The 14424-nt window shown below is 48.3% G+C and overlaps 3 protein-coding genes across 3 annotated transcripts; 2 read left to right on the plus strand and 1 right to left on the minus strand.

Moving 5' to 3' along the window:
- Nucleotides 1-2291: 2291 nt before the first annotated feature.
- Nucleotides 2292-8639, minus strand: LOC131261266 (uncharacterized). Its single transcript, XM_058263252.1, has 2 exons — nt 8293-8639; nt 2292-8231 (listed from the first exon to the last, which is right to left on the minus strand). The coding sequence occupies exons 1-2, from the start codon at nt 8591-8593 to the stop codon at nt 2380-2382; spliced, it is 6153 nt and encodes a 2050-aa protein (XP_058119235.1). The 5' UTR covers nt 8594-8639; the 3' UTR covers nt 2292-2379.
- A 1869-nt stretch (nt 8640-10508) lies between these two features.
- LOC131270487 (uncharacterized) lies at nt 10509-11870 on the plus strand. The gene is made up of 4 exons (XM_058272436.1): nt 10509-10718; nt 10793-11350; nt 11426-11590; nt 11655-11870. The coding sequence occupies exons 1-4, from the start codon at nt 10509-10511 to the stop codon at nt 11766-11768; spliced, it is 1047 nt and encodes a 348-aa protein (XP_058128419.1). The 3' UTR covers nt 11769-11870.
- An 888-nt stretch (nt 11871-12758) lies between these two features.
- On the plus strand, nt 12759-14168 carry LOC131259607 (zinc finger CCHC domain-containing protein 24-like). The gene is made up of 4 exons (XM_058261147.1): nt 12759-12820; nt 13550-13604; nt 13686-13850; nt 13953-14168. The coding sequence occupies exons 2-4, from the start codon at nt 13602-13604 to the stop codon at nt 14070-14072; spliced, it is 288 nt and encodes a 95-aa protein (XP_058117130.1). The 5' UTR covers nt 12759-12820; nt 13550-13601; the 3' UTR covers nt 14073-14168.
- Nucleotides 14169-14424: the final 256 nt, after the last annotated feature.

The following is a 14424-nucleotide window of genomic DNA, read 5'->3' on the forward strand; positions in this document are numbered from 1 at the left end:
AGTAGTAGGCCGTGGGAGAAGAAAAAGGCGCAAGAACGCGTAGCAGAAGAAACGCCAATGACGAACGGCGGGGTAAAGAACGGAGAAGGGAAGGAAAAAAGATTAAACCATCCTCCGGGAAAGAAGGCACGAAAAATCGACCAACAAACAAACCAACATGAAAATTACTCGACTCACCTGGACTCAAGCGAGACAAGCGAAGGACGACGTCTCGAGCCTGCTGTTGTGTTTGTGAGCGTGCGTGTGTGTAGCGTTTGTTCTTTCCAAGGGGTTTTGCGCTGCGGTAAACGTGCGTTTTTCTTGAATTCTCCCTTTTTGCTTCGCAATTCCTATACACAACCGAACAACAACAGCATGCCCGGGAATCGCCTTCGTCTACAACACACAACTCGACTCGACAACGGAAGCTGCTTCTTCGCCGTCGGGGTCGTTACGACACGCCACACTTTTTGGCTCGATATGTTTGCCTTTTTAGCGCAAATGCTACGCTATAGCGCCCTGCCCGTAATTCCTAATGCAATGCACGCCGAGGTTTCCCGTCGACGACGGTGTGTTCCCGCTGGCACGCAGACACTCCGCGACATTCAACGTGCATACAACCACGCCGATGCGCGAACCGGTTCGATCGTAGTACCACAGCGTTGTCGTCGTCGTCGTTGTTGATCGCGCCGATCGTATATTCTTTTCGTCGTGAATACAAACACCACTCACTACTCACTGCTCACTGGCATCCTTCCCATTCATTCCGGAAAGGATCCACATCCGAAAGCAAGCACACAATACACCAAACCCTTTATCACTACACACACACAAAACAGGCTCTTTAGACCCGGTAAATCACTTGATAGCAGGACGCAAGATGAGACAATCGACGAGGGATTAGGACGTTCACTTCACTGTAGTCACTTAACACTTGTTCTCGCACGATCCCAAAGGCAAACAAAAAGGTATCCGATCGCAGGGATTGACCCTTTTCCCTGGCTGTTGGTGCAGGTGTTTTGTTATAATTCAATTATAAGCTGTGGCGTTTTGTTTGGTCGATGGAACAACGCTCTTTAAATTGGTTTTGAGTTTTTTTTAAATACATTTTCAAACATCTTCCCGTCACTCGTTCGACGGAAACGCTTTGCTTGTTCTGCTTTGAATGTCGACGAAGGAAAATGGCGAATATGAAAAATTATGCACGACGCTTGATGGAGTCGTTTTCGTTACGGGTTAACCGCAGCAAACACAACGGTGCCCCACACCGCCGAGGATGGCTAATTTGCACAACAATAACGATGGCGACAATGTCCCCGAGGACGCCATATTTACCGGGCGGCAGCACGATCAGATCAGCCTGGTTGGAGCTCGCGGCACACCGATCATCTCCCCCCTCTTTTAAACATCCTCTCGTTCCTCCGGCATCCTGCCTGCCCCCCGGAGGTTGGAGGTTGGGGAGAAAGGGAGAAAATTAATTTATCAAACCCCGCGTGTCAGCCACGACAGAGACACGATCACGGCATATAATGCCGTGGCTGCGGGATGTCGACGAACGAAGAAACCACAAGCCGGGCGAACGCAAGCCGAGGGATACCGCAGCACCGCTACGGTTCTTCCAAATAAATACGCGCAAGCACGTACGATTGCACTGTTCTTCTTTTGGTCGCGGTCGCTCTGAAGCTGGGACACGTTATTGCAAACAAATGGTCACGGTTCCGCCACCGCACTGCCCTTGTTCCGCTGACACATACACTCACACACACACACACACACACACCCTGCGATAGTTTGTTTATTTTTAAGGGGACACTTGTGATCGCGTAGCAACGCTTCCCGGAATCGCGTCCAACAACTTCGGATGCTCGGATTAAACTGAAGAGCATATAAAACGCGCATCCCGCGTGTCCTACAACAAGGGCCCGACGATCGCGACTCTGCGCGGAGAGTGGGAGCGAAAACCGCGGACGAGCTTTTACTACCGGGTGTGATGTTTTCTATGGTACTCGAAACATGCGAGATGCCATGCTGCTGAAAACCTGTTTTCCGAACATTAATGCTTTTTGAACGAATTCGACGCATTGAGACGCATGGCGTTGGCTCTCGTGAGATTTTGATCAGCATCTGAGCAATTCTCATTTCTTACAGCTTTGGAGCTTAATCGAGCAGATCGTGAAGCTTTCATTATTCCGTTGCATAACTTACGACATGTTCAAAATTTTGAATTGTTCAACTAAAATATTTTTACGATACACCAACGATTGTATCTTTCTCATCTATTTGTTTAATTTGTAAAACATGACATCTAATTGTTAATAAGGCTTCATCATTTATTTATACCATTATATTGTACGAATAGAAACAGAAAAAAATCAACCTTCTGATTGCCGACCATAATCATTACTCTATCTGAACATCTTCCACCTTATCTTTAACCTCCATCGATTTGTCATCCGATTCACCGATTTCATCTTCTCCACTGGAACCGTGTTGCTGGAAGTTCTGCCAACGAATAACAAACCTTCGCAAGCTGACCAATATCGAAATGGTCGGCTGATCGACGCCATCGTCGGAAAGTTTCCTGCCAACCGTCGCATCATCGTCAGCGCCGTGCGCCCCACACTGTCGCACATACCGGACGCACCAAAGGTGGACACCGAACAGCTTCTCGAAGTATTCCATCATCTGCCCCAGCATTTGCTCGTTCACCAATGCCAGCAGCCGATCGGTGGAGTACCGGGACGAGGTCGTTTTGTCCAGTAGATTTAAAAACAAAATCAACGTTTTGCTTGAGCTGCGCGTCGAGAGGAGCGGGAGAAACTTGAGTGTCGCAATCAGGACACCGCGCTGGAAGATTATCGAAGTGCGGGCGGCGGACTTGGCGAACGCCATCAGCTGCATCGAGCACCAGCAGTTGCTCAGAATTTCCAGGAACGCTTCGATCGTGTCGAAGTGGAAGCTTTCTATCCCGTCGATCCGCTGGCTGAGCCAGGTGAGGAAGCCGAAGCCATTTACGAGCGCTTCGCACGACTTTGGAATCTTTGCAAGCGCGTTGATTATGTTTAGAATCGTTATGTTGAGCTCCCGGTTCGAGAGGGAAGAGGCGTAGAAGTGCATCACGGCTCGGATGATTGGCGAGGGGCGCAGAACGGCGAAATCCTCATGCGTTTGAATCCCACGGTAGATCGATTCCAGCATGAACAATCGGTGCACGTTGTGCCGTATATCCGCACTGTGGAACAGAATCAAAAAGTTCGGGATGGCGCGGAAATCGTACGTTTTCTGCTGCATGATGTAGCCGGTCAATGGCCCGTGCAGCTCACTCATCACATCCGGCAGCACGTTGATCGTTTCGGCGATGAAGATTGTCGAAAGAAAGGAAGCCTTCGGAACCAGCACTTCCTTCTTTCCCTGTTCCTTCAAGGCGGTGAGTCCGTTTTGTACCGCCGAGAATAGATGTAACCAAAACTGTGCGTCGATGAACTTTCTCGTCTGCTCCAGGTGACCTCGGAGACGCAGGATGACGCTGCCGGCCGCCAGTCGCATCTGCTCGTCGTTACTCGCCAGGCAAACGAAGGGCAGCGAAAGGATACCGGCCCGTCCGGCCATATCAAGCATGTCACTGTTCTCCGGTGCAAACATATACCCTAGCAGTGGCAAAAGGAACGCAGGGTCGTATATTGTGTTGCGGAATTCTGGCTTGGTCGCACGCTGCTCAAGCAGTTCCGTCGGTGGCGCCTTCAGATGCTTTCCTCTCCGGTGCTGCTTTTCGATGAATTCCTCCAGAACGTTGGCTGGCGGACAGTGGAACTGCTGATCTCCTTCCGGATCCAACAAAGCGCTGATATCGTCAAAGTTCACCACGGGAAGTTGCGTACAAGCGTCAAGCCGACGCCACACGGGGAAACGGAGGACGGTGGCGCAGATTTTTTCCTTCTCCAGCAGCGATAACACTTCTGCCGGATGTGGACGGAACGAATGACGCTGGCGGTTCTCTTCGTTGGCGCCCGCCTCGAGGGAGAAATGTTTGATAGCCATTTCACCCCATAGGAAAGGGCGGAACTCGTGCATCTGTATGCCGGCCCGCTCGTACACTTGCAGCAGGGCCAAGATGTATCGATTGCAATCGCTAAGCGTAGCTCCATACGCACCGAGGAACAGCGGAACGTGCTTGCTGTTGGCGACGGTCATATTTTTGTGCGCCAAAACACACAACAAGTGCACGAGGGCCGTCTTCGTTCGGAACTGAAACTGGGTGAGAAGGACGCGCAGGAAGTGGGAGTGGGAAAGAGCCCAATCGTAGTACCGCTCGATATCCTGCTGCTCCGGGTTGTCGTTCGCGTAGAACAGGTCCACCAGGGTGGCCATAATCGTTGGCAGCACGTACAGCCGATCGTCGTACCGACGCGCATTGTCCACACAATGGGGCATCTCCATGCCAAACTTAAGACAGGTCTTGCAAAACGCGTTCCAGTTGGCGCTTGAGGTCACTCCCTCGAAGCTCGAAGCCTCACGCAGTGTTTTGTAGCGTTTTGTCTGCTTTGACCAGCCGTAAAGGGCGAGCACGAGTTGATTTAGGTACCCGACCGCGTCCGAACGTTTGAGAAAGTGTTCCGCCGACGAGGACGAACGGAAGAGAACCTCGAAACATTGCAGTAGCACGCCGAAAACGTTCCCGTACACTTGGGGCTGCTGCTTGGGGTTGTCTTTGAGCGTTTCCAGCGCGATGCCGTAGATTTCCATTAGCGCTCGCAGCTGAAACACTTCCACCGACTCGATACGGAGTTTTTTGCGCGCAAAATCCACACACTCGTTGCGGGGCATACACAGCCGCACCAGGGATTCGTTGGCAATCATATTTTCCCGATAGATAACGGCCGCTTTGTGCGGTTTTTCGAGCATCTTCTGGATGCCTCCTTTAAATTCTCCGTACAGCTTATTCATCAAGCGCTTTCCTTCGTCCGAATCGCGCATGGTTGCGGCGGAAAGGACCGAACGGCGGAAGGCGGCGTTCAGCAGTGGATAAACAAGCTCCTTCTTCGACGAGGAGTGTTCACCTGCGAGCGCTAGGAAGGGTGCGTCGAACCGGGAGTCTCGTGAAAGTAGAAAGACCGCAAGCTTTACCAGCGGTTTGCCGATCCTTTGGCGAGCCACGAAAAACACGTTCATCAACTCTGGTTCCACATGCGCAATGCTATGCGTAAACGTACTCAGATAGCCCAGGAGTGCGCACTCGAAATCGTCTAGACCGGCGGGGTCGTTGCCCAAACGCTTTCCGCATTCTATGTAGATGCTTACCAAGCCTCGAACGGTCCGCTCGGTGAGGAAGTGTTCCCGATCGCCAAACCCAGTTGCAGCGAGTTTCTCTAATGCGAGGCATAGTTGCTTATAGTGAAACGTCCGCTCGTTTCTGTTGGGTTGCGTCCCGAGGAATGCTTCTGCAGGGAGTTCGGCGTAGTGGCGGAGCAGCGTTACGCAGTTTCGTTCGTTGAGTTTGAAGATGGTAAGTAACTTCTCTGCCATCGCACTATCAAACGGAGCGGTCGCCAGTTCCGCCGTCGACGAGTTAATCAACTCGGAAACGATTTTGTGCGAGTAGAGCGTGGTGTAGCGATCAAAGTTTGGCAGATGACAACACTTTTGCATGAGCTCGTACACAAATCCCGTTACGAGTCGCGGTATTGTACCGTTGGCGCTGTCTTGATCCGCACGGATGGTGAAATGGTCGAACAAAACTGGACGCTGCAGGAACAACCCGGCCATCACTTCTTCAATGTCCGTCGCCGAAAGGGGACTATCTTTTTGCAGCATCAACGTGAGCAACTTATCGGCGTAGTGTGCAATAATATCTAGATGTTCCTGGCTTAGCTTCTTGGCTACGACCAGACGGCAGAGATGAAACAACGTTTGATGTAGCATAAGAATAAGTTCGGTGCGAAAGTTGGCGGAGGGCGAAAATTCGATATTTTTCCACTTCTTGACCAATGCCTCGCTGAGTATGCATAGAACTCCCCATCCGTGCTCTTTCCCGAGGTAACCCTCCTTCGTTCCCAACATCCACTTGCTAATGTAAATAGTGAGAACGGAAGTCATATCTTTCTCGAGTGCCAACGCATGCGCCTTTTCAACGATCTCCGGATGGGGCAGATAGTGGAGGTATCGCAGCAAGACTCGATCGAAATATTTGGCAAACTTTGCCGGATGCAACGTGTTCTTTGCGAACATGTATAGGAAAAAGTTGTCGGTCACCGACAATTCCGTGAGGAACGCTTGCGTGTTGCCTTCTTTCTTCACTATTTCGCTGTCAATGTCAAGCTCCTCGTGTTCCACGCGGGCAAACAATTCCTCCAGGTCTTGGCTACGCTGCGTTCCCGCCGTTGCAAACGCTTCTTTGATGAGAGAATGATTGGACGTCTCACTCATACTCGTTGCTGCAGTCTTGATACATTTTACCAGATAGTCGACCAGCTCCAGCACCAATGCGGGTGGATGAAACTTGTAGAGGGCCTGAAACCAAAATTCAATCTCCGTTGCCCGGTTCCCGAATAGGGTTGTGTTGCGGAATAGAGCTACCAGCAACTCGGTCGCTTCGCGGCGCATTGCATCGTCCGGCCCATGGAGGTAGATTTTGATGAGCACCTTTAGCACCGAGGGGAAATGGGGCGAATCGAACGACACACTCTGGGGTTCTAGTGCGATCACCACCTTGATCGCTTTGAACTCGTAGTTCAGGAAGAATTGCTCTTGCACCGACGTTCGATAGGCTGGCTGCAGAATGCTCTGAAACGTTGTAATGAACGTAGACGAATCAATGTACGCACGGAAGCTTCGAATGCACACTAGCAGAATGTCCATCGCGTGTTCCATGACTATTTCTTGTTTCTCTGCGTTGCGATCGTTCCGATGTAGCTCCATCGCCGAGATGATCCGATCGACGGTGGGGAAAAGGGCCAGTATATGATTGATCGTATCGAACTTTAGCTTTTTCAGCCCAAACTGGTCCAACTTTCGGGTTTTTTCGATTTCCAGCAGATACTGCTCGCACCGGCCGATCATGATGGCGAGAAACTTCAGACAGAAGGCAATGTTTTCCTTTCTCCCCATCGCTACGCCGATGTATTCCAGCGCCATTCGAGGAAGCGTACTTTTGACGACAAAGTTTGACAGAGCCTTGGCCGTCACCGTACTCGCGTCGAGACCTGCCACGATCTCCTCGGGCTTGTGCAGTTGGATGATGGACATCAATAGTTCTCGATTATCTTCCTTCTTCGTTTTCAGCAGCGCTGCGTAGTTTTCCAGCACAGCAGGAAGGACCTCGGGACAGGTTTCGAACAGACGTAGCACCAGTTTGCGCTGTTGAGCATGCAGTTGAGAGTTTTTCAGCGCCAGAAGGATATGTTTATGGCGTGGACTGGCCCTTTCCAAATCGATCGTCTTCGGCACAAGAAAGTATCGCTTGGATGTGAGCAGAGGAAGCACCACCATTTCTGTAGCATCCAGGACCGCCTTCTTCATGGCCTCCGTGGGGACCTGCTTACTCGGACCGACCCATTCAAACACGTTTACTAGGGATTTATAAAAGTCCGTCGTAAATATCGTTCGATAGATGTACTTATCGATGGCTGGACAGTCGAGCACGTACTGGCGAAAGCTTTTCATCACGAGCACCACGTTTTCGACGTGATCGTACACGAGATTCTGCGTCAACGGTTGAATCAGGTGGGCCCGGGTAAGCCATAAACGCACCAGCTCGGGGGCGGTATCGATTAGGAAAGCCAGGTTAAACTCGATGAATACCGTGCGCAGCGATTGTTGTGTCCCCTGCTCATCAACCATCTCACGGCACTTGTGCATTTCCAGCTCCGGCATGCAAACGTCCATCAGCTTCAACACTTCCCTTCCATAGGCGCCGGGATCTACAAGCATGACCGCTTTCAGAGTGCGAAAGGCAGCTGCTCTGCAAGCCGTTGCATGCTCTTCTTTTTCGTGCAGCAATCGCACGATTACGGGTTTATAGTCGGTCATAATGTACCTTGCGCATTTGGCCGCATCCTTAGCATGCGCTTCGTCGTAATCGATACACTTGATCAGCACAAAATGGATAAGGTGGAACAATTCGGCTATATCGGCTACTTTATCCTTTTCGGTCTTGTCCAAAATGTCCATCAAAGGTTGCAGAGTACCTCCAGCATGAATGTATTCAACAATCGAATCGGGCTTTTTATGGAATTGTTGAACGAAGTGACGTATAGCTAATAAGTGGGAAAATTAGATTAGCATTTTACAAGCAATCGTCCCTCACATTTGCCTTACCATCCATAGCCACAACACCGGCCAGTAGTTTTTGACGGAAATTTTCCACATATTCGAAACTCTTCATCGTTGTCTCCTTCGGTCCATTTGATGTTGATGTTCCGCTATTTGGGGTTTTTCTACTTTTCTTTGCATGCGCTGAATCGGACGTTGATAGCTTGCCCTGTTCTTGCTTCCCAGGGTCCTTGTGACCGTTCTGCAGGGCTCCTCTTTCGATGCCATTCGGTCTATGCTTCTTTTTCCCCACAGGACATCCACTTGGCTGCGTGTTTTGCTTGCGTTTTACAATCTTTGTGGTCATTATCGGGGTTTTAATGGTTAAACTTTACACAAACTTTAATTTTCTATGCACCATGCAGCGAAACCATGCGGTATTTACTTTTGATACCGCATTGATGTTTGACAGTTTCCAAACGTCAAATTGACTTGCAAACCAAAGTGACTACTCTTCAGGTGGGTTCATTCCACCTTGAAGTTTTTGACAATCGTTCTTAATTTTGTTTATGTATTCAATTTGTCGGTTTTTGCTATTTTCAAAAATTGCTGTTATTATCAATAGTGAAAACATACTGTTTATTTGAAGTGGCCATACATTCGAAAAAAGTGGCCATTTATGAAATCTTCACACATTTACTTACGGTTCGATTTTTCCAAGAGTCATTACTTTTCTACACACGTAATAGGTGTTGGTTTCAAACCATTTTCCAGTTTGCCATTCTTACGCCCTGTGAAGATGTGTAATCGACGATGTAATATAATGGGAGATTGAGAACGTGCGAGGACAAACGAGATTGATTGATCAACACACATACGACCTGCGTGAGAATGCGCAGAAAAGGAAAATCTAGCCATGATTATGATGCGCGGAGCGATGAGAAGCGGCTAGTACGCACCGTCGAGCTAGTCGTGCCGAAAGTGTCGAAACGAATCGTGGCCTCTTCGAGTCGCAGTCTTCCGCTGTGGCAACCTACGCTGAATCATATACAGTACCTGGTGCTACTATAGACTCATTTGTCCTCAATTTTTGTTTGGAAAGGTTGTCCCACAGACGGAGAGGTTGGAATGGTTCGGAAAGGCGAAAGGTAAGCGTTTTCATGTCGAAGATCCTTACGTGCATCTGAAATCTGTGTCATCTCGAAATGGCTCATATATGTTCTCCATTCAACTGTAGTTTTAACCTAAAAACGTGGCCATTCGATATTCATATTTAATATACTTTTTCCCCCCAGAGATCGCTCCACTTCTGATCCGATTCACTGAGGAAAAAAACCATTCTCCATCGTTTCATCACGGCGATCATATTAGAAATTGAATTTTCCGCTGAACAGCATCCGCAACGTCGCCGCGGGATTGCAGGGAAAACTTCCGAAGGCAGCTGCGCCATATTGGAAGAAAAACTCTCTCCCTCTCCTTCGCTGAGAGCATCGAACCGCGTGTGTAGATCAGCAGAAGATCGGCGAGTGCATTCCGAACGCGTTTGCTTGTAGTAGACACACAGTGGGAGTCGTTTTCCACGGTTCCCATCGTCCTCCTTATTCTCTCCCCATCTCTTCGCGCTTGTTGTTTTCCTACTACGTCTAATCTGGCGCAGGAAAATCATATTCAAATGATCGTTTATTGGTGATTCGTGAGCAGTTGAAAATTACACACAAAGGCATAGTGAACGACTAAGAGTGAAACATCAAGAGTGAATGCTGTCACGCACACCGGCTCCGGAAAAGTGATGTTGCACATTTGGGCGCCTCCATTTCCTGCTATGCAATAATCGTGTTTTCAGTGTCTCGTTTTGCTTGTTGGAGGTCCTTCAGCGGTGAGACGGCCAAGCATTCTGCCCACCGGTTTCGTTTCGTGCGTTACCTCCCGTGCTAGGGACAGGTTGCCGAGAACACGGGAAAAATAAACATTCCTCATCCTCCCCGACCGAGCAGCTCAGCAAATCACATCGTCATACGCCGCCCGGTGGCTAAAAATAGTCAAGACGAAGTATTTTTACCATCTAACACCATATCGGTAGTGGTAGCCGTAGTCACCGATCGAAGACTCGACACCAGGAACACCAGATCGCTAGAGTGTGCATCTTTTAAAGGTGCGATACATACCTTGGCAACGCTTTTTTGACCGTGCCGTTGCTTGGAGCGTGGATTGTGGAGCGTGTTCAGAAAGTGTATCCTGTGAAAGTGGGACCTTAGACATAGTGATTCACGAAAGATCTGCACATGTGCACGCTTGCGACGTTCACCTCCGTACCGCCAGTGAGGAGTCTTGGCACTGGAAGGATGGGACTCGACGCGATCCAACCTCGGCAGGGAAGCGCAGAAAGTGCGGGGAGTACTGATTCGGACGGTGGAGGAGGGCTGTACACATCTCAGGCTCTGCAATGGTACTACATGGCCAACATGGATACGCATCCGAGCGACTCAACACAGGTAGGATTCCAGCTTGCTTAACATTTCTTCCGGTGGTTTCTCTAATCTGTTTGCTTCTTCTTGGTCGATTGCAGGGCTCGAAACTGTTTTCTCCTGCCTTTTGGGCGAATTCTGGACCATTTGCACTGCCGAACGATCTCTCATCCACCGGAGATAGCCGTAGGGATGGTAGCGAGTCGCCACTGTTTGTCGACGATCTAGCGGAACTCTGCGATCAGTTCGACGAGCTCGGATTGTTTGGCTTGAATGGAAGTGATCGACTGAACGTGCTTGACACCAATCCAGCACTCTACGGAGTAGGCTATGGTAGCAGTGTGTCACCGCCTCCTGCCTTTCACCAACGCCATCCGAAGCAGCAGCAACTCCTACCGTTGACTAGGCCTCAGCCGCAGCCATATCACCATCACCACCAACATCACCTTCCACAGGGTCACGGTGTCAGTCAGCATTATCCTCAGGCATTTGAGCAGCATCAGCATCAGTTGCAGCTTCATAGCAGCCTATCGCCACCGTCCGGCCATCAGCAACAGAATCTCCAGGGTGGAGCTCTAAAGTACAGCAAAATACCACCCGCCAACTATTTGTGTCACTTGTGCTTCAAGAAAGGGCATTACATCCGAGACTGTCCTCAGGTGAGTAGGTTGAGCTCTCAGGAGGAGAACCACGTCCATATTGTCTACATTATTTTTCTCTCGATTCTTCAAAAGGCTCGACCGAAAGCGGAAGGAAAAACCCCTTACCAGGGCAAGAAGCGCTGCTTCGGGGAGTACAAGTGCCCAAAGTGCAAACGAAAGTGGATGTCCGGTAACTCGTGGGCCAACCACGGCCAGGAGTGCATCAAGTGCCACATCAACGTTTATCCACACAAACAGGTAAAAAATGAGCAATTTTTAAGGATCCTCAAAATCTCATTATTGGAACGTTCCACTCTTTCAGCGTCCGCTGGAGAAACCCGATGGCTTGGACGTGTCGGACCAGTCGAAGGTCCATCCGCAAATGTTGTGTGAAAAGTGCAAAACCCTAGGCTACTACTGCCGAAGAATCCAGTAGTTCGGAAATGCTGCCTTAAGTAAAACAAAAGTGCTGGAAAAGGCATTCATTGTGGATCAATTCTATGTATTACTTTACACGCTCTGTAAGCAACTTAACGACCGATTCGAATTCAAATTAAGTTATCGTCAACGCATATTCATATTTCTACACGGCCATACCGGCCAATAACGAAGGCTTCCCATCTGTATATAGTGATTGTGAGCTACGCATCCCTGCCAACATGCCATAAAACTACATGCAATTATTACCTAAAATGAACCAATAGAGTGCACTGCAATATACCTGTGAAAATACGAACGAAATTATTAACAAAACGCAACGGAATACAAAACTAGTTAACCTTTTTTGGCAAAGAACATTATGGAAGCACGCTGCCCGCAAACTAAAGATTGCTTTAGACACCAAATACTTCGTAACTACGAGCTCACCCTCCTCCCGCGTGTAATAAGTCGAAAATATAATAACCAAAATTCTAATATCTTCAACTAGAATTGTTGGTATCACGAACGAGTCAGATATGTATTATTATTCAAAAAACATGCAGGGAACTGGGCACACGACACGTGAGCACGTGTTCCCGAATGCCAAGCGATAAACAAAAGTGTATAATTTGTGACAATTTCGAACCTCCAAGGTGGAAACAATCTTAATGTTGAATAAAAACCATCGAAACTATAATTCACTAAACCGTTGCACTGTACTTTTACACCGAAGGAAACACTTCATTTAGCGTCGATCGAAATCCAAACTATGGAGGGGACAATTATCTATTATATCTAAAATAGATCCTTTTCGTACCGAGTTTTGTGGCAACCAGGCAGCTTGTTTGTTAACCGATTGCTTAAATCAACACCGATTTGCACAACTTGTATCGACTGGAACAGGGTGGTATGAAAGCCGTAGACAGCGACATTAACAAACGATAATCTTCGAAGTCGAAACGTATGAGCGGGAAGATCAGCAGTTGTGTTTCAAACACCGGCGTGACCAGAACTCCCGCACTGATCTTAGTTTTGGATTTTCTTGGCGAAACTTTACCATCGCTAAAGGTAGGTTATGTTCAGCTTGTTTTAATAATTTCAATTGATGTAAGTGGTGTATTAGTTTCCTGTTGACGACGCTTAGTGTAGAAGATTATTAATCTTCTTTTGAACAAATCACACGACATATTCTTACTCGAGATTCTACCGAAAAAATGACGCGGCTTCAATAAACTACACAAGAAGCGTACATGTACGCCTTACTAGATGAATGCAACATGCTGTCGTAGGTCCGATTTGCGATTTTGTCATTCGCGGAGTGTTCGTTGAACAGAGTCCGGTGTGAATCTATCAGCGGTAAGATCTGGTTTCCAGTATACAGTAATTTACTGTTTCTGTGTGCAGTTGCATACCCGCTACAGAGTTGCATCGATAGAGCCGCGACCCTTTGTGGAGAAGCGAGTGTTTTAAGTGGCCCTTTCGAGAAAGCCCTTCCAAATCGCACATTTCCTCTTGTGCGGTTTGTTTAAACCTTTGTTATTTGGTCCAATCGGAAGTTCTCAAATCTAATTCTAGCATATTCCAAGACATCGCGATATTCCAAGACATCGAGCTGATGCTCGTTTGTGAATCATTCAATTAGCTTGCCTCAGAAAGTGAATGGCTTAGCAAAAATATAACACAAACACTTCGAACTCAGTGTTCCACACATTGCTACTGACTGGATGCTGATGTGCGGTTCGAAAAAAGAAAAGCGATAAAAACCGATAAACAATGTTTATTTTTTATTGTTTACAGTGCGCGGTGGTTGAATTTTCGTCGAGCGAGCAGTTATTGACGGACCGTTACCATGGTGAGATACGCTCTCTGGGCGGTGTTGCGATTTTGTTCCTATAAGTTGCACTAATCCTCGGATGTCTCGAACCCTTTTCAGAGCCAGCCGGAAGGGAAAGCTTTAACCCCTTATCAGGGCAACCGACGCAGCTTTGGTGCATTCAAGTGCGACGGGTGCAACCGGTCGTGGTTCTCCGGCAACTCGTGGGCCAACTTTGGCCAACAATGTGAATCATGCCTAGCCTACGTATACCCTCATAAGCAAGTAAGTTAGTAGTGACGTTAGTAGAGTACACTGCGCGACCGAGGATTTCAGTAGTGCCTTAAAACCACGTTTGTATATTTTTCAATTCATTCTGCGTTGCAGTGGCGCTTGAAGAAACGCAAGAAGTCCAACGACGCTAATAAGGCGCACCCGGTGGATTTATGTGGTAAATGCAAATCACTTGGTCGAAGCTGTCGAAAGATAGTGACCAAAGAATCCTGAACCCCGTGACCTTGGCTGGATTGCCGTATTTGTTGTGCACGGCATGATGAGTGGCAGAAGTTTGCGAGTTTTGGTCAATAAACGAATCATGACTAATCACCGGATACTGCAAAAACAATCCATTTTTTGTATCATGCACGATGGTGAGTGAAACATGTTTTTTTTATTCAAATCTCAATCCCGCGATCGGCGAACACAACGATCCGTTGGTTGCACACATCCATTTATCATGAATTGATCACTCTCGGCAAAGTTTTCGTATCTAGGTTTATATTTTCAGCGTAGTACCTTTTCGTGATGCGAAAATTGTTTAACTAGCTTTACCTTAGAATGGGGAAACTTGACCCTCCAT

This window comes from Anopheles coustani, chromosome 3 (genome assembly GCF_943734705.1).
Source record: "Anopheles coustani chromosome 3, idAnoCousDA_361_x.2, whole genome shotgun sequence".
In the NCBI taxonomy this organism is placed as follows: Eukaryota; Metazoa; Arthropoda; class Insecta; order Diptera; family Culicidae; genus Anopheles; species Anopheles coustani.

Coding starts and splice junctions, on each gene's coding strand:
- LOC131259607 (XM_058261147.1), top strand. Junction 13,851..13,952: donor ACGTATACCCTCATAAGCAA/GTAAGTTAGTAG, acceptor TCTGCGTTGCAG/TGGCGCTTGAAGAAACGCAA.
- LOC131270487 (XM_058272436.1), top strand. CDS start 10,509: ATGTGCACGCTTGCGACGTTCACCTCCGTACCGCCAGTGAGGAGTCTT. Junction 10,719..10,792: donor ATCCGAGCGACTCAACACAG/GTAGGATTCCAG, acceptor GGTCGATTGCAG/GGCTCGAAACTGTTTTCTCC. Junction 11,591..11,654: donor ACGTTTATCCACACAAACAG/GTAAAAAATGAG, acceptor CCACTCTTTCAG/CGTCCGCTGGAGAAACCCGA.
- LOC131261266 (XM_058263252.1), bottom strand. CDS start 8,593: ATGACCACAAAGATTGTAAAACGCAAGCAAAACACGCAGCCAAGTGGA. Junction 8,232..8,292: donor CGGTGTTGTGGCTATGGATG/GTAAGGCAAATG, acceptor CCCACTTATTAG/CTATACGTCACTTCGTTCAA.